General features: G+C 40.3%; 1 protein-coding gene across 11 annotated transcripts in view; it reads right to left on the bottom strand.

Moving 5' to 3' along the window:
* The window catches only part of LOC125451998 (neurocalcin-delta), a 302,863-nt gene that overhangs the window by 32,027 nt on the left and 245,788 nt on the right, over window positions 1–25,048 (bottom strand). For 6 of the 11 annotated variants that reach the window (XR_009445749.1, XM_059645993.1, XM_059645986.1 and 3 more), the window contains one exon: window positions 5,061–5,459. Coding sequence is in view for 10 of the 11 variants with exons in the window: in XM_059645993.1 (XP_059501976.1) it covers window positions 5,061–5,438 (378 nt within the window). In the remaining variant the exon portion in view is untranslated. Of the gene's footprint in view, window positions 1–5,060; window positions 5,460–19,507; window positions 19,666–21,353; window positions 21,450–25,048 lie in introns of all 11 variants that reach the window. The other 5 variants (XM_059645987.1, XM_059645995.1, XM_059645988.1 and 2 more) reach the window with 4 other exon arrangements.

The following is a 25,048-nucleotide window of genomic DNA, read 5'->3' as shown; positions in this document are numbered from 1 at the left end:
TCATTAGGTAACCAACAAAAATTAGTACCTTATCTTCAAAATCTGTTTTTGATAGATCCAAGGATGTCATTCCCTTGGATCCATCTGGAAATTGGGAGTGATGGTTTAGTAATTAATCCAAATAATTTGATTTAGCCCAGATGAGATTGATTAATTCTTCACGAGACCCCTACACAGAGCACCATATGGAAGGGTAAAAACTGATGAATTACTTGTTGCCTCATTTAGGCTGCACTTCATTTTGCATTTCATAGCAGAGCAGCGAAGATTAAAATCCACAAAAATAAACGTAACCACGCCTCTGCCGCTCCCCACAACTGAGAATGTTGGCAGGGTAGTGTAGGAGGAATAAAAGTTTAAAAGAACAAAAGATAAACACCATTAGAAATGTATCAAGAGGTGGATATTACACTGGTTAAATTATAGTTTCCTACTGGACTATAGGCAAGGCTGCACATTCTGTCAAAAGGACAGCCCCTGGGTCGAAAAAAAACTAAATAATCTACAAAACAAATAGGTCATGCTGCTGATTTACAGAGGGTACAAAAAGCACAGTTGATACTCAGTATTCAACGTGGGAAATTAAGCATTGGTCCAGGACAGGCTATGTGAGTCTTTAGCTTGTGATTGTATGTTTTGATCATAAGACGATTAAGTCATTCAGCCCATTGAGTCTGCTCTGCCATTCAATAAGATCATGACTGATCTGAGTGTGGCCTCAACTCCACATTTCTGCCCGTCACCTGTAAGTGTCAAATTCATTTATCAATCAAAAGTCTGCCTAACTCAGTCTTAAATATATTGAGTGACCCAGCCTGCAATGGTCCTTGTGGAAGAGAGTTACATTGACAAATGTCCTTCAGGGAAGAAATTCTTTATCATTGTCTTAACTGGGAGACCCCCTGGTTCTAGACTGATCCACAAGAGGAAACATCATTTCAGTTACTAGCCTGTCAACCTCCCTCACGAGTTGTATACTACAGAAAGATCATCCTTACTCTTTGAAAATCCAATTAGTATCGGCCCAACCTACTCAAACTTTCTTTATGAGGCAACCCTTTCATCTTAAAAATCTGCCTAGTAAATCTGAAAAACACCAACAGGAACTCTTAGTTTATTTATTTGATAAAAGCATATGCCTACATAAATTATAAGGCTCTGTGGGTTGTGCTCCAGATATTTGGATGTCCAAGAAACTTCATCACAATCCTCCAAATGCTTTGTGATGACATGACTGCAATTGTTCTGAGTGGGACATATGATATAGATTCCTTCAAAATCTGACTGGATTCAAATAAGGCTGACTAATAGCCCCATACTATTCACAATCCACCTGACTACTGCTATTCAGAGATCAACTGCCCCGTAATGAGACTATTAAACACTGTTTAGATAGAAAACTCTTTAACCTCAGTTAAAATTAAACTGACCACCACACACATACATGATCTGCAACACGTTGATGACTACAGTGCCATTAGTCACTTTGCTATAGACCTGCAAGCCTTCCCAAGTTCTTCAGTTCTGCTCACGAGAGACTAAGTATGCCTTTGAAGGAATGGAGACAAACCTCATGTCAACACAGATCTGGTCAAATATTCTACACCCCATATGTGTTGAAGTGCTGACTCTGGAATATAGTGAGCCCTTTGCAGACCAAGGCAGGCACCTTTCCGAGAAGGTCACCGTTGTTAAGAAGACCCAATACTGGATCAGACCTGCCAGACCAGCCATTTACAACAGTGTTTGACAAAAATACCTCTACCACTCTTCAAATGCCCCAGGGTATAGAGAAATTATCACCATACATTCTCATGCAGAAATGAAACCTTACACTAGAGACTATGCAGAAATTCTACCAGCAATGGCTCTGCCGTATTCTTATTCAATGAGAGTACTACGGAGCAAATGCTAGTGTTCTCTCTGAAGCCAGTTCTTCAAACATTCAGGCAAAACTCTTACACAACCAGCTACCAGATATTGTATCCAGATGTTTCAGATGCATTTTCCCACCAGGATCTATTTCTCAACTACCAGATGGCCTGTGTTCCGGGGCAGACAAAGGAAACACTATAAAGATACTCTGAACCTCTCCTTGAAGCATGGCATTAATGACTCAGAGGAGCTCACCACCAGTTATTCAAAATGGTGACAACTTGTCCATCAAGTTGCATCACGCTTTGAATCTAAATGTTTCAGTCATCAACACAGCAGCAGCAGAGGAGGGAAGAAACCGAAACAAATCCTGTATTCTGGAACCACGCATCTATTGGCCATCCAATTGCCCAAAGATGTGTGTTTTGAGAATCAGCCTATTCGATCACATGAAGACCAACGGCAGAAACTCTCAATGCTGACAGCAATAATCTTTGAATTGAAGAACATATGACGATGGCTACAATTGCCATGAAGACCAAACTCACTGAATCTTCAAGAGGAATAAGCATGAATGAGCTCTTACTATATTGTGCTCCATTCATTACTTCACCAGAGACTCCCTCCACTGCAGCATCCATCTCCAAGAAGGACAGTGCGGCTAAGTCCACAGGAACACCATCAATTCCAAGTTTGCCTGCAAAATAGAAACTAGCCCAATGTAGACTTCTAACACTCTCCTTTCCCTGTAACTGTAGGAATATAAAATTTCTTGGGATTCCCAGCTTTCAGAATATCACCAGCCTGATAATCTGCTTTGTTTCAAGGTATAGTTATTATTGTCTTCAGACAGAAATTAAGGTTGAACAATAAATGCAATCTTGTCAGCACTACCCATATCTCGTGTATAAATAACTTTTAAACCTACAAGCTGCTTCATTCCTAAAGTTATGGCTGAGGACCATTGGCTCATTGAAACAACTCAAGACAAAATGGACTTAATGTAGATAAAACAAACATCACAAAGAATTTTCACAGGATGTCTTCACCACTCAACTTTACTGGCTGTGATAATGTACACAGAAAGACATAAGGAAATTCACAATCAATTACTTTGCTGGTCCTAACAAAAATAAAAACTTTGGGTTGTATTCCTTGTATAAAGATATGAGCCCCTCTTTGACTGCTCTTTTGTTTTAAATTTGTGAACAAGAACTGAATTTTAACATCAAGCTCTTACAGGAAACTCTCAGGAGTTCTCTTAACTGTCCACTGTGACTGTGACAAAATATTGGCCGGGATCCTGGAGAAATGGCATAAATGACAGTTCCCTCTGCTGTTTCTGTTACATTGGTGAACAATCAGAAAAAAATTAAGCGCAGAAATGTATGCTCAATAGTGTAATGGGCCTCTATGCTAAGCCCTGTACATCAGCAAGATGGGACCAGTGTAAGTTTACTTGAACCATATTCCCAACAGACTGACTATTGTTTGTAGTGGTGAATAAATATCAACTGAGCCTCTCACGATCAAAAAAGCATATTTAAAATCCAGCGACCAAGGTAAAATTGGGAGTTGAATTTAAAACTGAATGCTGCTGCACATGGCTCCAAGAAACCCAGCTGTGAAAGTGACACGTGAGCCGCCAGCACATGCCAGGTTAAGTGATTTCTAACAGCACTGCTTTGGCCCTAAAAGATTGAAGTGCTCCACCCATTTCCTCAGTCTTCACCAATTCCAATCTTCATTCTTTCCAAAGTCCCAGTCTTCCCAATTGCCAACTTTTCCACACATGCTTTAGCCTTCAGATAATCAGACCTAAGTGCTTACTCCTGTTTCTCAACCCCCTCCTGATGGTAGTACCTCCCCTCAGTCCAGATTGGCAGGGAACAGCCACAAGGGTCATGGCCTGCGATCTGCCACTGAAGGTATTCCCTCCTGCTTGAGTTTTGTATTCACAAACATTAAACAAGAACTAAATCAAAAACATCCAAGTGAAATCTTTCTATTAAGAACAGCCCTGCCCACATTCCCTACTCTAGCTCCAGAAATCATAGTAGGGAACTTGAACATACTGTACATCTATCTCAAATACACAGTATAAGGTACACAGCCATGCACCTGGGTGAAGCTCCATCATGCCTGCTTTTACAAAGTGCCTCAACTTGAATCTCAAAAGCAGAAACTCTACAAACATTTATTGTAAGTTTTAATTTTAGTTTACACATTGTGGGTGTCATTATAATATTTACCACTGGATGGAAACCAGGTAGCAGCAAACTGATAGCTTGTTTTACATCTTGCACAGAAATACATCTGGCATTTGCAAGATGGGATGGTCAATTAATATTGCCCATTTATCCCCAAAAATAAAAAATAAGCCATTGTATTTATTGCATGCTGTTTTTTGTCACCTATGCCTTTCCTATATTTTTTGGCGATTATTTACATATTCTACAAGCATATCCAACTGAGACAATATTCTCCAATGCCAACTTGATACCTGGACTCAATAGGTTACCTACTGAACCATGCAGATACTCAGCAACTTAAGGGCCGCACGGTGGCTCAGTGGTTAGCACTGCAGCCTCACAGCGCCAGGGACCCAGGTTCGAATTCCGCCTCGGGCGACTGTCTGTGTGGAGTTTTCACATTCTCCCCTTGTCTGCATGGGTTTCCTCCAGGTGCTGCAATTTCCTCCCACAGTCCAACGATGTGCAGGCTAGGTCAGTTGGCCATGCTAAATTGTCTGTAGTGTTCGGGGGTGTGTGGGTAATAGGGGGATGGGTCTGGGTGGGATGCTTCAAGGGGCGGTGTGGACTTGTTGGGATGAAGGGCCTGTTTCCACACTGTAGGAAATCTAAATTAAATCAGGCAATCATCTGTCATTTAATTCTATTTCTATTTCCCTAATTAATTTTGCTCGTCATCGTCTGAGTACAGTCTTTTGTCAAAGATGGAAGGTCACAGTGATGTCTATGGGCATCCACATAGTCTTCACTTAGCAAGAGGAGCATACCTTTTATTGATTTGGAGCACAATAGTATGGGTGTTTTAGCACACAATCTAAACCCAGCTCAGGATACCAGGAGGAACAAAGATCACAAGGATATTAAATGGGTTCTAAATCATCATAAAATAAGCATATTATAACATATAATAAATTTGAAGCATTAAAAGATTACCTGAACAATCTCTAACATTTCTGACTTGCTGATGTATCCATTTCCATCGAGATCATACATGCTGAATGCCCACTTTAGTTTCTGCTCGAGTTTGCCTCTCGATGTAACACTTAGTGCAATGATAAATTCTCGGAAATCTATTGTCCCATCTCCATTGGCATCAAAAGTGCGAAAAACGTGCTCAGCAAATTTGGAAGCATCCCCATAGGGAAAGAAGTTCCCATAAATTTTCTTGAATTCTTCCATTGATAAATTCCCACTGGGGCAATCCCTGAGGAAGCCCTTGTACCACTCTTGGATTTCATGCTCCGTGAAGTCTGTGCTGTCCAGCAAATCCTGCATCACCTCAGGCCGTAGTTTGCTGTTTTGCTTCCCCATCTTGAACTTGAAAATGTTCAGCTGCAGAACAATTCCAAAAGAACACTGATTTAAGTCAGAGTTAAGAGCAGGAGCCAATTTAATCTGCCAAGGAAAAAGATATTTCTGACTAGCAACAGCATGATGTTAAAGATTTTTTAAAAATTGAAAAAAAACACACTGAAAGTAGAAACAGAAAATATTCAAAATAATTCATGGGCCACTCAACAACAGAAGACGCAAGTAAGTTAATCTTGTGTTTGCGAACCATTGGATGATCTTTATTTGAGCGAGTTCTAAAGCATTATCAATAAGATCTCTTACGTATTCACGTCAGGAGAGACATCTTGCTGGATTTCAAAAAGACATTGAATTAATGAGATAGATTTCACCAGATATTTTCATGCTGTATTTGTTGATGGAACCAGGAAAAAAAAGTTCACCATTGCTGTCAGTCAATTTAAACACATGTAATGTAATGATCTATTCCAATCCAATTTATATCACCAGATAATAATTCAGAGGAGACAGCTCTTGAGGCAAGAGCCTCCCTCTGAGCCAGAAGGCCTACGGTGAAGTCTCATCTGCTCAAGAGGTGTAACATAACACATCTGAACAGTCTGCTAGTAAATATCTACAATTTGGTAGAATTTTTTAAAAAAATCTCACTTTTCTTAAAAGCTATTTTAAAAAACATTCATTGTTAGTTTGTTTGCAGATTAATGTAATAGAATTAATTACCAAAGGCATTTCTGAGGAACTTTAAATTGTATACAAGTCTGGGACAATCAAATTGTTAAGAGTTTTGTTTTGTATTCATTCATGGGATGTGGGCATTGCTGGAACAGGCCAGCACTTACAGACATCCCTAGTTGCCCTTGAGAAGATGATGGTTGTCGCTGCAGCCCATGTGCTGTAGGCAGATCCAGAATTTTGACCCAGATGGCAACTTGGTTCCGAGTCAGAATGGTGAGTGTCTTGGAGGGGTGTTTCCGTGTTTTTGCTGCCCTTTTCCTTCTAGAAATAAAGGGGTCATGGGTTTGGAAGATGGTGTCTAAGAAGCCTTGGAGAAGTTCTGCTGTGCATCTTGTGGATGGTACACACTGATGCTACTCAGCATCGATAGTGGAGAATGTTAATGTTGGTCAATGTAGTACCAATCAAATGGGTTGCTTTGTCCTGGATGGTGTCAAGCTTCTAGAGTGTTGTTGGAGTTGTACCCATACAGGCAGAGGACTTTGCCACCACATTCCTTACTGTGCCTTGTCACAGGTGGGCAGACTGTAGTGAGTCAGGAGATGAGTAACTCAGCGCAAGATTCCTAGCCTCCAACTGGCTCCTGTATTCACAGTATTTATATGGCTATGTCAGTCAGTTTATGATCAACAGCAACCCCAGCTTGATGATAATAGATGATTCAGTTAGCATTTCTCTCAGTGGAGATGGTCATTGTGTGGTATGAGTTTACTTGCCACTTACCCACTCAAACTTGGATATTGTCTATGTTCTGCTGTTTTTGGTCATGGATTGTGCTCTAATGATCAGTTTGTAGATTGAGTTTGTGCATACATTGTGGAACCAAGCAGAGATAAAGCGATCTTAGATCTAGAATTTAGTAATGAAGCTCAGATAATGAGGAACAATGTAGTAAAAGCCACACTGGGAAACAGTGCTCATAAAAGTATTGAATTCCATGTTAAGTTTGAAAGTGGCATACTCCAATAGCAAACAAGAATCGTAAACTTAATCGTATGTCTAAGGGGTTGGGTTGACTAGGTCATTAGACTAAAGGTTGTGGTGGAAAAATGAACAGCAAAAATTTGAAATGCATAAAATCATTTCACCGAAAAACAGCAAGGAAGTCATTTTTAAAATTGTTATGATAAAAAGGAGAGGCTTGTGTAGCTGCAAAGAACGTCAGCGGATCTGACGATTGGGAGTGTTTTAGAAACCAGCAAAAGGCCACCAAAAGTTATGTCATTATAGTACAAGTTACAAGTTGCATATCAGAAATGAAGTAATCTAGACACCAAGAAGAGAACAGAATTTTCTACTAACTCAAGGGATGTGAGTGTTGCGAGCTGGGCCAGCATTTATTGCCCATCTCTAATTGCCCTTTTATTGGAGTGGCTTTCTAGGGCCATTTCATAGGACAGTTAAGAGCCAACTGTTGGCCTGTATATCACATGTAGTCCAGGCCAAGTAAGGACAACAGATTTCCTTCCTTAAAGGACATTAATGTTTTATCACAATAATCAACAGTGGTTTATTTCAAGCTTTTCTTTTCGTCACCAGCACCCCTCCCACATTTTCTAGTTGTTATTTACGTATTATAGAAGTGTATTCGAGTTGAAACAGTGCACTCCAATACCAAATTGTTACCTTAACTCAAGACATCATGGTTCAACCATGGCTGTCATTGGGATAGCTTTGAATTCCAAATTCTTATTCACTTCATCATTGCCACCAAATCAACAATATCAACAGGGATAAAGTGTCGGAGAAAATCATGAGAGTACAATCTGACAAATCCCTGGGACCTCATACATTATGTTTCTGAAAGAGGTAGCTGCAGGGATTATAGATACACTGGCTAAGATTTTCCAAAACTCCTTAGATTTGGCTGCACCAAAGTATAAATTGTCAAATGTAACACCACTTTTCAAGAAAGGTAGTGGGACAGAAAACAGAGCATGACAGGCCAGAAACCTTAACAAACTGGGAAAGTGCTGAAATCAATTGAGGAAATCTTAACAATGCACCTAGTACAGTACAACATGGGCTATTATTCTCCTTTGTTTTGTTAGAAGTGTGATGCGGGAGTCTTTAAAGGTGAGAAACGTCTCCCCACCTTACTCCCACCGATGAGGAAAGCCTGTTGAACTATTGATGGCACAGACGAGAAGCCCCGCCAGAAGCTGCCAGCCAATCATATGCCAGCATCCACCAGGAGCATTGGAGGCCCAGGCTGCACACCCTGATGCAAAACAGAAATTGCTGACAAAACATAGCAGGTCTGGCAACATCTGTGAGATGAAAGCAGATTTAATGTTTCAAGTCCAGCGACCCTTCATTTGTTTTATGTTTATTCATATCCTGAAGACTAGGATCAATGAGAAGGTGTGTGGTTTCTTTGGTGAGCGAGAGGGGTGGGTGATATTTGCATGTTAAGGGTCACTAGGAGGCAGGGGATGTCACAAAAGTCAGGAGCAACAGCAAAGGGGTGGTTTTCAGTGGCCACTCCCACCTCAACTGCCCCTAGATTGGGTCAAATGGAAACCCCAAGCTAACCTGGCAAAGAGGCCACTTTGTTCTTCTATGAGAAAGGCAGCCCTTTTCCTGGCCTGCTGGAAGAGCAGGTAGTTGGGCCAGCGGCAGGTTGAGATTTTTAGTGTATTCATTAGTTGCCTGCGGACCTTAAGACCGTAAGACAGAGGAGCAGAAATTAGGCCATTCAGCCCCCGAGTCTGCATCACCATTCAATCATGGCTGATAAATTCCTCAACCCCATTCTACTGCTTTCTCCCCATAACCCTTGATCCCATTGATAATCAAGAACCTATCTATCTCAGTCTTAAACATACTCAATGACCTGGTCTCCACAGCTTTCTGTGGCAGTGAATTCCATAGATTCACCACTCTCCGGCTGAAGTAGTTTCTCCTTATATCTGTTCTAAAAGGTCTTCCCCTTTACCCTAAGGCTGAGCCCTCAGGGCCTAGACTTCCTACCAATGGAAGCATCTTCCCAACATCCACTTTGTCCAGGCCAATCAGTATTCTCCATTCTCGTAAACCTCCTCTGAACCTGCTCCAGGGCCAGTACATCCTTCCTGAGATGTGGGGCCCAAAACTGCACGCAATACTCTAAATGTGGCCTGACAAGAGCCTTATAAAGTCTTAGCAGTACATCCCTGCTTTTATATTCAAGTCCACTCAAAATAAATGCCAACATAGCATTTGCCTTCCTGACCACTGGCTCAACCTGCAAGTTTACCTTGAGAGAATCCTGGACTAGAACTCCCAAAACCTTCCCACATAGATGTTAGTCATTGATGTAGTGGGAAGGGTGGAGTATCTATTTAGAGCCAAAGCACCTGATCATTTAAAAACCAAAAGAACTGTGGATGCTGTAAATCAGGAACAAAAACAAAGTTGTTGGAAAAGCTCAGCAGGTCTGGCAGCATCTGTGAAGGAGAAAACAGAGTTAACGTTTTGGGTCTGGTGACCCTTCCTCAGTTCTGAGTTAACGAAACATTAACTCTGTTTTCTCCTCCACAGATGCTGCCAGACCTGCTGAGCTTTTCTAGCAACTTTGTTTTTGCACCTGATCATTTGCCTGACCTTTCCCACCAGTTGTAGAGAGGGGAAGATCCTGTCCATTGTTTTACAAAAGGGAAATCTGTTTGAAAAGTTTTTTTAAAGCGTTTTGAAGGTGTAAAAAGTAGACAGGTAGCTGTTGTATACCTCTGTTTACAAAAGGCATTTAATATGGTGCCACATGAAAGGCTAATAGTCAAGTTAATAGCTCAGACTGGGGGCAATAGAGGACATAAATAAGGAAATGGAATGGAGGTAAGAGTGGGCATAAACAAGATATTTTCAAATTGTCAGGGAGTATAGCTTGCCTCTGTGCTAGGCCTCAACTATTTACATTAATAACAGACGAGTCAAGACAGGGTGGTGCACCTATGTTTGTAAATGACATAAAACTAGGTTGTAAGGTCAGCTGTCAAGAGGATGCTGAGTGGCAGCAGGGAGACATAGACCCAGATGAGATGAGTGGGCAACAAGTTGGCAGATGCATTATAATGCAGGAAACTGTGAAGTTATTCACTTTGATTGCAAGAATAGAAAAATGAAATATGCTTTCCATAGGTGTGAAACTTGTAAATGTTAATCATCAGAGAGACTTGGATGTGTCGTACCAGGAAAGCATACAATTAGCTTGCAATTCTTAAGGCAGCTGACGTTGAGGCCATTATTGCAAGGGGATTGGAGCACAGGAATAATGAAATCTTCCTACAATTATGCAGTGTTATGATCAGGCCACACCTGGAATACTATATGCAACTTTGGACTCCATACTTAAGGAAGGATAACATTTTACTGAAGGTGATAGAGAGAAGGTTCAATAAATTGATGGGATGAAGAGATTGTCCTATGAAGAGGGGCTGAATAAATTGGGCCAATGGAGTTTAGAAGAATGCGGTGTGATGTCAATGAAACACAGGATTTTGACATGGCTAGTGAGGTGAATGTTAAGGGATTCAGGCTGTTGGTCAAGGAATCTAAAATGTAGGGACACAGCCCCAGGATAATACACAATCTTTTTGGACTGAGATGAAGAGAAACAACTTCACACAAAGGGTAATGAATTGGAAATCCCTACCCCTGTGGGGTTATAAATGCTCCATCACTGAATATATTTAAAGCTCTAAATGGATTTTTGGTCTCTTAGGGAACCAGGGGTTTGGTAACAAGTAGGAAAATGGAACTGAAGCCCAGTGATTGTACTAAATAGCAGAGCAGGCTCCTATCTCTTTGTGTTTTTGCTTTACTAATAGTTATTTAAATACAGAAGCTCTTTCATAAGTCACCAAGGTCATCAGAAATATCTAAATAAAAACCAAAAGAACTGCAGATGCTGTAAATCAGGAACAAAAACAAAGTTGCTGGAAAAGCTCAGCAGGTCTGGCAGCACCTGTGGAAGAGAAAACAGAGGTAACGTTTCGGGTCCAGTGACCCTTCCTCAGAACTGATGGTGGCTGGGAAAACGTCAGTTTAAGAACTGCCAGGCCTGCTTAAACTGACATTTTCCCAGCCACCATCAATTCTGAGGAAGAGTCACCGCACCCAAAATGTTAACTCTGTTTTCTCCTCCACAGATGCTGCCAGACCTGCTGAGCTTTTCCAGCAACTTTATTTTTGTTCCATCAGAAACATCTACTTTGTTAATTTACTACGGTGCACGGTGCAGAGCCCACCATGCTTATTCCCGGACATTACCTATGATTGGGAAAGTAGCGCCAACCACTTGACGTTATAACAATTGTCAGTGACAAGTCATGTTAAACACTCCAGTATTATGCTTCTGTTCACAAGTCTTTAAAATGTGAATCCATTAAGGTGGAGTCTTATGGAAATGAGGGGGATGTTCCATCATTTCACATGTTACTCAGGCTCTTGACAGATCAAAGGAGAACCTTTCCCTGGAGGTCAAGGACCTTGGGGTCAGAAGTCCCACCCACTGAGAGTTGATGACCAACAGTTCTTCTGAATTGAGCAGCATCATTAGGGAGGTGATGGTGCTTCACTATCAGAGCCCAGTCAACTGTTCTCTGCCAGCAAATGCATCAAAGAGAAGGGCACAAAATTCTGCCCCATGTCCTTTCAAGTAATATCGCTTAAGTCAGCCTTTTTAATATATTTTTATGCTTGTTGAATAGCTTTTATTGGTTTCTACACTGCCACCCCTGAAGCTCTCTGGTCATCAACATTTCCATGTTTCTTGTCTTTTAGAATGTTCGTAAAAGTTTTTCGTGAGATTTGAGTGTTCATTGCTTATCCCTAATTGCTCTGGTGTGAGCCACTATCTTGAAGTGCCAAAGTCTGTGTGATGTAGGGACATCCACAATGACATTAAGAAAGGAAACTAGAAGTTTGGCCCAACAATAGTGAAGGAATTACATTATATTTCCAAGTCAGGATGGTGAATGGCTTGATGGGGAAATTGCAGGTGGCAGTATTCACATGTAGCATTCTCTGGCCGTGTCTTTCTAGATATTGGAGGTATGGATTTAGAAGGTGCTCTTGAACGCATATAGGTGAATTGATGCAGCACATCCTACAGGTGGTGGAAGTTAATAGAGTGTATGTTGAAAAAATAGAGTGAGAATTAAACAAAAAGTTTCTTAGCATCAGAAAAAAATTCTCAAGTCTCAAGTAGTGACTTCAGAATCATGCCTTTGAGCAGTCAGACCGAACCAAGACTAAAGTTCCTTGAGACAGCTCATCACAGCCATCAGAACTGCTCTCAACAGACATTCAACCACCTTTCATCTCTGAAACTGTACTCAGTGAGAAACCACCTGGTAGGAGCACAAAAATAGATTACCATCACAGAAGAAATGCACTAAGGCTTATGGTTTGTCAGGTGTGATGGAAACTTTATTTTGGTAATGTTGTTGGGCTTTGTACTGTGGCTACAGCAAAATCTAACAATTGTTAATGATTGAGGGCTTTCAGGTGCTAAGCATAAGAGACGGAAGAAATTGCTATTATTTAATTCAGTGGAGAGCAGAAAGCAAAGGACAGAGGAACCTATTTGAAACTAGAATCACAAGTCAACAGGGATGAGTTTGGTGGTCACAATGGAGATATGGAACGTCAATCCAGGAGAAAATGATCTTCTATCTTGCACTTATGCAGCAGGAAAATGAAACTGAGAAACAAGTGGTTCTCTGGCATACAGTCAGAAGCTCACCAGGTGGGGATGGGCTAAAGGCAAGGAGCAGTTATTGTAAGACTTGAAGTGACTCAGAAGCAGAGTAGAGTCACATCAGGTGAGTCTAAGTAAAGCACTTAGAACCGAGAACAGACCTGCAAGTAAAAATTTATACAAAATCAAAGTCTCATTGAAAACATAGTATTGGATATTTGCAAGGCTATGCAGTTACTTTTCAGAACATACTGAAAAAGGAATGCTCTACATTATGGAATTAGTAACCCTTTTGTTCCATTTTTGGGATGTTAAACTGTTGTCTCTAGTGTCAAGTTAAATGTTGAACTGCATATTGATAGGTAGATTCCTGACAAAGCACTACCTCAAGATCTGAATAAGGTAAGTGATTACTGACCTTATTCTAATGCAGAAGCTAAAGTGACAGCTTCCAATGTCACCTGATCCTTGGGATGAGACTTAATTATGAATGTTGTGTTCTGCCAGCAAATTATGACAGGGCATTTATGAGCCAATATAAAACATTCAATTCTGCATAATGAAAAGTAAATGGAAAGAAATAATCATTGAGGTAACCATAAAAAATCAGCCATGTGAAGCAGTTGGTTAACAGGAGGTAATGCTGGCAACATATATTAAAAGGTGATTAATGGGTTCAGAATGTACCATAAACAACTTTTACATTTATATTTTGAGCATTGTTCTGCCTCTAGTGGTAGTGTTTTAATATAAGCACAGTGGCACCTTTCTCAGCAAACTGATTTCTTGCTCAAACTTTTGATGCAGGGAATGCAGAAGAAACAGAAATGAACACTGGATGTTACAGGTTTGTTCTGATTTTGGGTGTGCTTTTTTTAAAAATTACTGGTGTCAACAGATCTGAGTATTCAAGACATATTAAGACAAGTCTACATGAAGTCAAGTCAGCATGGAATCAATGCTCTGAAATATACCCAGCAAAGTATTGGTTAAATGGGCTGGTTTTCAGGACATCAGCAGCTTCACGTATATAAATATGGCAATGTAAATACTGTAAATTACAACAAAGCTGGCAAACATTGACATAAATCAGAGAATAATGACAGGTTTGAGACACATCTTTGAGTTGACTCTTCACACTGTGATGTTAGTAACACGTTTTCACATACCTTCTGTGACAGATATTTTAAAAGAGGTGTTGAGTCATTTATTTCAAATCTGCTAATGTCTTTGTCAAGACATAACAAACCAATCTCTTCCAAATGAATACTTCTTTCCACAGCACAAAACAATTCTTATTTTAATAGCAAGACAAATTTACTCAGTAGGCAGAAAGTTGTCAGCAAGCAGTACATGTTTGTTGGGAGGATTGAAAACTGCTTAGATGATTTTAAATTGATCTTTAAGACACAAATGATAGTTAATACTAAGGGTTTTATTCAACGTGATAACAAATTTTAAACACTTTATTTTGTACATTTCATGTTGCAAGAACATTGTTTCAAATGTTACCTTTAGTAAAGCTGGAATGAATAGTCTGAGACGTACAGCATAAGAATGCGGCAGGACATGAGGATATTAAGCGGCAGTTTGGAAAGCTGAGCATATTTAAAGCAGAATCTAGTCATAGTTACCCCTAAGCCAGCGAACCAGTTATGTTCAGTCAGTTCTATTCAGGTCATCGTGGTCTATTAGTCACATAAGTGAGCACACTTCTCATCCAGGTATACAGCATGTGCATCTTCACATTTTCCAGGTCAAAGCTGCACATTTCTTGGCACTCTTTCCACCATCTTAAAAATTTACTCCTTCTGCCACAGATGTATTGCTGTGTGCTAAATGAAGCCATAGTTACCCCAAGTCATTGAACATGTAGAATATAGTCTTTAAGGACCTTGTCACCCCTGAACTACATACTTGGCTCCGTTTCCCTTTATTGAGACTGGTAATGCTTATGTTCTGCAATCTGTTACCAATTTATACTGTAAGCCAGCATTTCATACTGAAATATTAAGGATCAGTCAGTGCCAGACATTACTGTTTACATAAATGGGGTGGGTTCAGGTTGTACCCAAACATTGATTCAACTGTCCCTTCATATTTATCTTACAGCTTCATTTCGTAAAAATGACTTTTTTTAAAAATCCCATTGTGTTGGAGTTGTTTTTAAAATCAAAGGATGATTATTTTTTCTATTCCCCTTTGTCTCTTTGGCAGGCAGTGGGGAATTAAACCTTAATACGATGCAGGTTGTAAATTATAATCATAAATATGCTGTGGATTCAGGATGATAACATCTCTGTTGTTCTACATTACAGAATTTTGAAATAGATCACATTTGTAATTATGGACTTACAATCTAATCTGCACCTTTGATCCACAGGCATCCACTGCCTCCACTGCTCATTAGTAGTAGTGTGTACAATGTACAAGATGTACTGTAGGAATTTGCTCAAGATCCTTAGATAACATTTTCCAGATCAAGGCTATTTCCAACTGGAAGGACAAGGGTCATAGAAGATTCATGGGAACACCATTACCTGAAAATTCCCCTCCAAGACACCCACCATTCTGACTTGGAAATATATCTCTGTTCCTTCACTGGCGCTGGGCCACAATCCTGGAATAAATAAATGTTGGGCAGCTAGCAATGCCCACGTCCACAAGAGAATAAAAACAATGAGAATTCAAATGACAAACCCAAACTTCTAAAGATCATTCACAGAATGTGAGCTCCCCTGAAAGGCCGGCATTTGCCCATCCCTAATTGACCTGGAGTATGTGGTGGTGAATTGCATTCTTAAACTGCTGCTGTCCTTGAGGTATGCCCATAACACTATTAAAGGCATTCCAGGTTAATGACCCAGTGACAGCGAAAGGCTATAAATATATATTTCCAAGTCAGGCTGATGTATGACTTGGAAGCGGTCGCTCAAATGTAACTGTCTTTTGGTGATAGAGGTCAATGGGGGTTTGAAAGATGTTTTCAATGGAGCCTTGGTTAGTTGCTGCAGTGCATCTTATAGGTTACACATACCACACCACAACATACTTGTGGTGGTGGCAGTAAACATTAAAGATGGTGGATGTGCCAACAACATGCTGCTTTGACCTGGAAGGTGTGAAGATGCACATGCTGTATACTTGGATGAGCAGCCTGCTCACTTATGTGACTAATGGACCAAGATGAGCCTCATGCTTGTCTTGTGTGCACCTGATTGAACATAACTGGTTTGCCATTTGCACAAGCAGGCTGGGCTCAGGCTGCTTCAATAGTGCACCTAATTTCATTTTTCAGTTTTCTTTTTCAAAACAGTAATTTGTTTTTCAAATTCCCTTTGTCTTCTGAACGGGACTATTGGGGGTTAAAGATTTCCTTTATCTGTAGCTGATAGTTAAAAAGCGGGTTAGATGAAAAGCTCAATTCTGGCATAATTTGATATCGTTCAAGTATTCCTCTTGAATTAACAGAATTTGTTTAAAATGCTTTGCCAATTTATGGCTGATTTAACTTGTCTTATGGCCCAAATTTGGGTACATTACAGAATGAATATCTTGAAGAACTTTGTATCGTGATGTTCAAAAATTTCCACCATTTAGTGTTACAGAAAACACATATAGCACATCAATATGTGAGAACAGTAGGGACTTGTACTCCCATTTGAACTCTTATGAATAGAATTCTTGTAGTATGCCATGGGCTGGAATCCATTCAAGTCTGTGCTGATTCTTTACCAGCAAATTAGTGACACATGACCCGGGTTCCCAAAACAAAACCATCAGCATGAAACACCCACAGACGAAAAACAGTGACGTCAATTTGTTCTGCTGGATTTTCATTCTGAAAGTATGGCTTCACATGAAGGACCCACAATTACAATCTAGTTTTATTTAGAAATTTAAAGAGAAGATATATGCCTGCTGCATCTTTATGTTATAATCTGATATTGAGTCATAACAAAAACACAGAATGTTATGTATTTTACAGGTCCATCGATCAATGAATGTAAGTCTATGAAAAGACTGGTTTTATACCGCCTGGTCATCTGTGGTATGTAATGCTCCATAATTAGTTATTGCTGAAGGAGTGGTGGAGGCTGGGCAAATTAAATTTTGTAGGGCACAGTCCTCAATACACAAATGCGTTAAGGCTCCTACGGATGTAACTTGTGCCAGATCACACCCCTTCATCTCATTTTCCCATTACAAAGTCAGTGCTGCTGTCAGGCAGTAGGCTTTGGTAACATAACCGGCTACCGCCAGTTGCAGGGTGCCATAACCTGTACATTTGTCACATAGAGATTACTATCTCCTAACGTGGCTGATTCGTGAACAAAAAAGGAGTCCATTTCATCAGTGTGCATGTCATCTGTGATAAATGATACCACAGCTTAGTAGTCCACAGGAATTACAGTCTGAGTTGCCATGATACCTAGAACCTTGAGAAGGCTTATGTGCTTGCCTGGTTTCAACGGCCAGATGCCTTATAAGGGATGGTTTCTAGGAGACGAGGGCTATCCTGAGAGGCTGATGAGAATGTTAAACAACCCAGATAAAATCCCACCCATTTTTCAGCTAGGGCCATCATGGAGTAGATGATAAGTCTGCTAGAGACATACAGCACAGAAACAGACCCTTTGATTCAACTTGTCCATGCTGATCAGGTCTCCTAAACCGAACTAGTTCTATTTCCCTACCTTTGGCCCATATACCTCTAAACCTTTCCTATTCACGTACATGTCCAAATGTCTTTTATATGTTGTAATTGTACCCACATCTTCCTCTGACAGCTCATTTCAAACATACACCATCCTCTGTGTGAAACAGTTGCCCCATAGGTTCCTTTTAAATCTTTCCCCTCTCACCTTAAACCTATGCCCTCTAATTTTGGACTCCCCTACACTCAGGAAAAAAACCTTGGTTGTTCATATTATCTATGTCCCCAATTATTTTATAAACTTTCACAAGTTTATAGCCTCCAACAATCCAGGGAAAATTGTTTTTCTGTTACATTTCTGTTTAATAACATCCTTTCTATTGCAGGTCAACCAGAATTCCAGTATTCTAAAAGTGCCCTCACCAACATCTTATTCAGCTGCAACATGATGTCCCAATTCCTACACTCAACGTCTGGCCAATGAAGGCATGCATGCCAAATGTCTTCTTCACTACCTTGTTTAAATGTGACACCACTTTCAAACTATGAACCTGCACCTCTGGGTCCCTCTGTTCAACAACACTCTCTAGGGCCCTACAACTAACCACGCAAGTCCTGCTCTGTTTGCCTTACCAAAATGCAACAAATAAACGCATTTACATAAATGAAATTCCATCTGCCAGTCGTGGCACACTGGCTCAGTTGATTAAGATCCTGTTGTATCCTTAGATAACCTTCTTCACTGTCTATTATATAGATTTTGGTGTCATCCACAAACTTACCAACCATATCTCCATGAGATTGTGATGTGTGGATTAGTCTGGAGGCCTTGCAACACAACCCAGCCAGTGTGCTGCATAACCCTAGCATGTTGTGCTTTGGAAGAGGGGATGTAACGGACTCTGAAGAAATGGGCAAGCAGTAACAGTCTTCTAATGAGGAAGGTGAGGATGTTGAGCAGGAGGGACATCAATTTCAGTACAGTAGAACGCTCAAGTGTCAAGCGCAACAATGTGGACAGGACTAAATTGACACGTGTTCCAACAGGTGTCAGCTAGATGTCGTGATCATCCATTAACTGTAAATTTGTTGAGGCATGAAAGGCAAATTATCCCCTCCTGTTCTGAGAAGCAAACACAGTTTTTGTTTGCTTTTTGCTTTTGCTGTTTCTGTATGTAAGTGAACATTTTAAACTATTTTAAGACTTTCTCATACGTACTGACAGTGAGAAAATGTTAGGCTACAGTGGGCATTGGGGAAACAGCAGCACTCTCTTAGGCAGGGTTCTGAGATGGGAAGATGTCAAGGACAGATTACTTGTTTAGCCTGGTTCATAAATAGCAATATGTCGGGGAGGTTGTTGCATAACAGTAATATCATTGGATACGTAATCCAGTAAAGAAAGTGTATTTGTCACTTCGATCTAGTGAACTTAAATATTAATTTGGACGGAGTTCAAACAATCACTGTTCAGTTTTGCTGTGAAAGTGACCAGTTAAGTGAGCTACACAAGGGTATATGGCATTTGTGTACCTTGCAGGGAGGGCAGGAGAGGGAAGTTTATAATGGTTCTAAACTCAGCATTCATTTTGCATTGACACAGCATGCCTCCAATCACCGTCACTTCTTTTACAGTAGTTAATGATATTTTTACTTTTAATCTGTTCGGTAACATAAAGAAACCAATAAAGTCAGCCTTACAAACACATTTGCAGTCAAATCATGATCTCGGATATTAGAATCATGATCTGACACCTGCGTGACTATGCTGGTAGCATCTGGCATTTTCATTAGTCATCTGTTTTATTTAATCGCATTTAGAGAGTAAAACGAAAGCAAGGGAATGGCAAGGAAGTATGGTAAAACTCCAGTCGTCATGAAAGCCTTCTAACACAACAGTTCCAATTAAATAAATTATGAATCTGATAGCTGGATGGACATGAAAGAGGAAAAAAATGAAAAAAGGGCACAGGGAGAGGTAAATTCATAACTTACTCTGGGCACAGAGGTGGTGCTGTGCACTAGCTGCCCTTTATAGAAGTTCGGTTTTATTTCCGTATGGTTTTTCTAAATGAACAATTCACAACATAGGTATGAATGTGACTTCTGATTTCTAATGGTGAAGAGGACTCCCTCCTTTCCCATTGATCCACCTGTTGTCAACAACAACACACAATTATTTAGTTCCCTTAACATAATAGAAAGTCCCATGGTACTTCATAGGTGTGCTACCAACCAACATCAAACAGTGAGCTACTTAAGGTGAGGTTTGGTCAGAAGTCAATAAACCTGGTGAAAGAGGTAGATTATAAGAGTACCTTAAAAATGAAATTGGAAATTGGAGACTAAATAGGAAATTTCAGAGTTAAGGGCATAGGTAGCTGAAGGGACAGCCACATTGGTGGAACAATTGAAATGATGAATGCTCCAGGGGGCATCATTTGTGAACAGTTATATCAGACATTGTGGGAACTGCCAATGCTGGAGAGTCTGAGATAACAAGGTGTAGAGCTGGATGAACACAGCAGGCCAAGCAGCATCAGAGGAGCAGGAAAGCTGATGTTTCAGGTCTGGACCCTTGTTCAGAAAATCAGACGGTTGTGATGTGTCTTACAGACTGTATGTTTCAAAGTGAAAGTAATTTGATTTAAATGCATTCAGATAGGAAAATAGTCCTGACTGGAAAACAATAATCAAATCTAGTGTAACTAACCAACAGATGTTCTTTCACTTCCTTAAGCCCAAACTTCTAAGAAAGACTTCAACATCTTCAAAATGTTAGCATGTGCCTTTCACTGTTTGCGTTGCAATGTAATGTTGTGCCTTTGTCCAAAGTGTCAATTTACAGGGATGAAAACAAGCAAAAAAAAGTTTGTGCAATAACAGTTCATTTTAGATGACCTTTCGTCGGAAATATATCTAAAATGTTAGCTCTTTCTCTCCACAAATGTTGCTTGATCTGTCAAGATTTATTTCCACAATGTTTGTTCATTTATCAGATTTCCAGCACTAGCATTAATGGAGTTGAATACGAGAAACATAGCTGGTTTAAATTTAAATGAAGCTTGGCAGTTAACTGTTAGTCATCATAAAATTGGTACATTCTCTATGGCAATTTGTTTACCAATCAGACCTTCTGCTAATCAAGCAGCATTCTCTTCTTATACAATATTAAATGTTACATTAGTATTTCTTGTGAATATCCTAATGAGTGCAGGATAGAAAGCTTTGACAAAATGTGCCTTTTCATCACTGTTTATTTACATTAGATAAAGTTTGATTGATTTATTTTATGTGTACAAAAATGCAGTGAAAAGCTTTGTTTATAAACGGTACAGGCAGATCATCGTAAGCTAAGGATGTACAGATCAAAAAGACTGAGACAGATAAAGGGGTTTCTAGAGCATGTAGCTTCTGTATTGATACCTTAAACAGTCTGAAGGACTGGCCTTTTTATTGACCTTTAGGAAAAGGAGGGTTCTTTTTAAACTAAGGAAGCGTAAAGATACGAAAAAATTACAATTTAATAAATTTTTAAGAAAATACATTCTACCACCACTATATGGTTAATTGCTTCTATACAGTGCATGAATGGGTATAGAAGTATCACAGCTTGGCATTGGGGATATGAGTAGCCATGGGATGGGGTTGGGGGGGATCAATTGAGTACAGGGATGTAGCTTGGCATGGATGGACATGCATAAGACTTCTAAACTTTGCTTTAAAAGGTTCCCTTATCCAGCCTGCAGTTCACATCACCTCTGAAGTGTAGGCTACTGTTAAGCATGAGTTCTTTAAAAGATAGGCCAGTTCAATAAAAATTGTGAAGACCAGGACTTACCTATAGAATGGAGCCAACAAGTCAGGTTTACAGGGTGTGTGCTCAAATTCTGAACCAGTCCACACCTTTAAACAGCACTGGTGAAAATCAGAAACCCTAGGAATGGGATTTGAAATTGCAAAGTTGAGTACCATCAGAATTTCCCTGACTCCATGAAAATCCGGCCCAATGTCACTTCCATGATAGAAACAGTGCAGAGTCGAACAACCAGCCAACAACTGTTTGCGGCAATTCCTATGGGATTTTCCAAGTTTGATCAAATTATGCATGTGTAGCAAGCTCCCACCTGCTGCACAGTGTGCCTGCAGCAATTTAAAAGGCTACTGCATCAAATTATAGTGGGATTATGTGTGCAGACACAATTTGTTCAGTCCAAGCAGCAGCTGGAGTATTAGCTTACATCACCTTCAAGCAGAACAGTGGGGAACCTTCAAAATATTAGACAGGAAAAGACTGCCTCTCTACCCTTGCTTCACATAATTACCTAAAATACTTTATAGATTAGAAAAGGGATTCTTAGTACAATGCATAGATGCAATGGACTTTTTTGTACCGAGGATGTGACAAAAAGATTCTGTGTTTCTACATTTTTGAAAATGCAGATTTCTGCCTCTACCATACAGGCTGTTGAGTTCCAGATTCCCTCACCTGGTGCCTGGGTAAAACAATTTTTCCTCACATCCCCTTAAAGCCTCCCATCCCTTACCCTAAATCTATGCCCATGGTGATTAGTCCCTCCACCAAAGGGAACAGTTTCTTCCTATCTAAGATAATAAAGTGTGAAGCTGGATGAACACAGCAGGCCAAGCAGCATCTCAGGAGCACAAAAGCTGACGTTTCGGGCCTAGACCCTTCATCAGAGAGGCCTTCTCTCTGATGAAGGGTCTAGGCCCGAAACGTCAGCTTTTGTGCTCCTGAGATGCTGCTTGGCCTGCTGTGTTCATCCAGCTTCACACTTTATTATCTTGGATTCTCCAGCATCTGCAGTTCCCATTATCTCTGATACAGTTTCTTCCTATCTACACTGTTTATGCCCATCATAATTTTATACATTTCAGTCAGGCCCTTGCTGTCTCCTCTGCTCCTCTTCACCACTAAAGCTCTCCAGAGCAGATAACATTCTGGTATTTGCCTTCACTTCCTTTCTGCGATTTGCATTCAACAGCACTAATATTTCAAGAATAACAGCATTTATGCATCTCTCACCTTGAAATAGAAATTGTTTTTGATACTAATAATAGCTTCCATGATTTGTTTTAACAATACACCTGGAACTCAATTTGAAATTGACAAAGCTTAACTAACAATCCACATGATCAGTGGAAGAGAGAAAGCAATATAGGATTGACTTTATCAAGATGTGACAGTCATTAGCAGTTGAATAGGCTGTGTTCATGGCTAAGTGTTATCAGATTTAATTTCAACGAATGAAGAGCAGAATGCTCTGTTAAACACACTTGTGTGATCTCTCGCAATTTTCAAAGAATTTTTTCATAGAATCCCTACAGTGTGGAAGCAGGCCATTCAGCCCATTCAGACCACCCCAGCCCTCCAAAGTGTATCCAACCTCGACCCACCCCATCCCTGTAACACTATTTCCTATGGGTAATCCACCTCGCCTGCACACCCTGGACACTATGGGCGATTTAGCATGGCCAATCCACTAAACCTGCACATCTTTAGACTGTGGGAGGAAACTGGAACACCCAGAGGAAACCCATGCAGACACAGGGAGAAAGTGCAAACTCCACAAAGACAGTTGCCCAAGGGTGGAGCTGAACCTGGGTCCCTGGCGCTGTCAGCAGCAGTGTTAACCACAGAGCCACTGTACCACCCAAATTCCCCAGATTTTAAGAATAGTGCAAACAAAACCTGTGGTAAAAGCAGGTCAATCAACACAAAAATAGTAGAAACAGGAAGAGTGGACCAGGAGTACAGCTCATGGAGTTGGCTTTGCCATTCAACACAATCACGGTTGATCCTCAGCTTCAATTCCATTGTTCATCTGTTTACAGAAAAACTAAAAAAAAGTCTTTATCAGCTTTAAGTACATTAAACAATGGAACATCACAAGATCTCCCGGGGTGGAAAACACTCCAGGTGAAACATTTTCTCCTCATCTCAGTCACACTGTCATACATCATGAAAACAAACTCTTCAGTCCAAATAGTCCATACAGAACATTATCCTAAACTAAACTAGTTCCACCTGCCTGCTCCAGGCCCATATCCTTCTAAACCTTCCCTATTCATATAATTATCCAAATGTCTTTTAAAAGCTGTAATTGTACCCAGAAACCCTTCCCCTTTGTTCTAAATTCCCTAACCAATAATATTGTACGGTGAGTGCTATGCGGCATTTCCTTCCAAAACTATGGAATTTGCGATGAAGATTAATAGGTAGAATAAACTATTCACAATTAGGCAACGTAAATGCAATGTATTACCCACACTAAATTATTAGGAAAGCAACTAAGATAATATGCAACTCAATAATGCTGAGCATGCAGAATCCATTTAGATTCCTCTGTGACAGCACAATCTCAAATTTCTAACAGGTTCCTCAAACACAACACCTGCTGACTCTTGCTCCCTCCTATCCGCCATAAAAATAGTTACTCATACTGGAAGGGGTGTTCCACCAGATGCGTTCTGGGGCCAACAATGTTCACCATCTACACAAATAATTTAGATTCGGGAATCAGCAGCATGAATGTAGTCATTACAAGAGGATTATGACAAAAAGACTTTGGGCTACATTTTCTGACGAACAATAATCACACTGAGATTGTCACTTCGCTCCTTTTTTTTACATGAAAGGAAGAGCTCCACATTTTTAAGAGGAAATTCTGAGGGGAATGTGGAGCGTACTTTAAATATGACAGGTCCCTCATAACACAGAATAGTCTGGGGACGTCAAAGCTCACCCCCTTGTTCACGGCAATGATTGTGATATAACAAGGATTAGAGCTGGATGAACACAGCAGGCCAAGCAGCATCAGAGGAGCAGGAAAGCTGACGTTTTGGGTCTGGACCCTTCTTCAGAAAGGGTCTAGGCTTATAGTCTAGTTAGTTTGACGTGTCACAGGGAAGGTTTTAGAATTAACAATTAAAGAAAATACAGTCACACACTTAGAAAATCTCAAGGTTACTGGTAAGAGTCAGTATGCCGTCATCAAAAGGAAATCATTTTAACCATTTATTGGAAATTTTTGAAGGAATAACACAAGCTATGGATAGCAGAAAGACTACAGACATACTGTACCAGGATTTCCAGGAAGCATTCGTTAAGGTCTTATATCAAAAGTTATTTTACACGAAAATAAAAGCTCGAGAGTAACAATAAGTTGGAAGGAAGATTAGATGTAACACAGTGTGGAGCTGGAAGTACACTGCAGGCCTGGCAGCATCAGAGGATTAGGAAAGTTGACATGTTGGGTCAAGGCCCTTCATCAGAAATTTCCTTCAACTTTCCTTCTCCTCTGATGCTGCCTGGCCTGTTGTGTTCCTCCAGCTTCACCCTATATTATCTCTTACTCCTGCATCAGCAGCTCTCTGGATAGAAGATTAGCTGGCTTAACAGAAAACAGAGTATGCATAAATGGATCTTTGCTCATTGGCAGGATGTGACGAGTGGAGTTTGCGCTGGAGCCTCAGCATTTTTCAATTTACCTTAACAACTTAGATGGGGCAATC

Source organism: Stegostoma tigrinum, chromosome 5 (genome assembly GCF_030684315.1).
Source record: "Stegostoma tigrinum isolate sSteTig4 chromosome 5, sSteTig4.hap1, whole genome shotgun sequence".
In the NCBI taxonomy this organism is placed as follows: Eukaryota; Metazoa; Chordata; class Chondrichthyes; order Orectolobiformes; family Stegostomatidae; genus Stegostoma; species Stegostoma tigrinum.
Note: the sequence above shows the minus strand (reverse complement) of the source record. Positions and strands in the feature narration are given on the sequence as shown.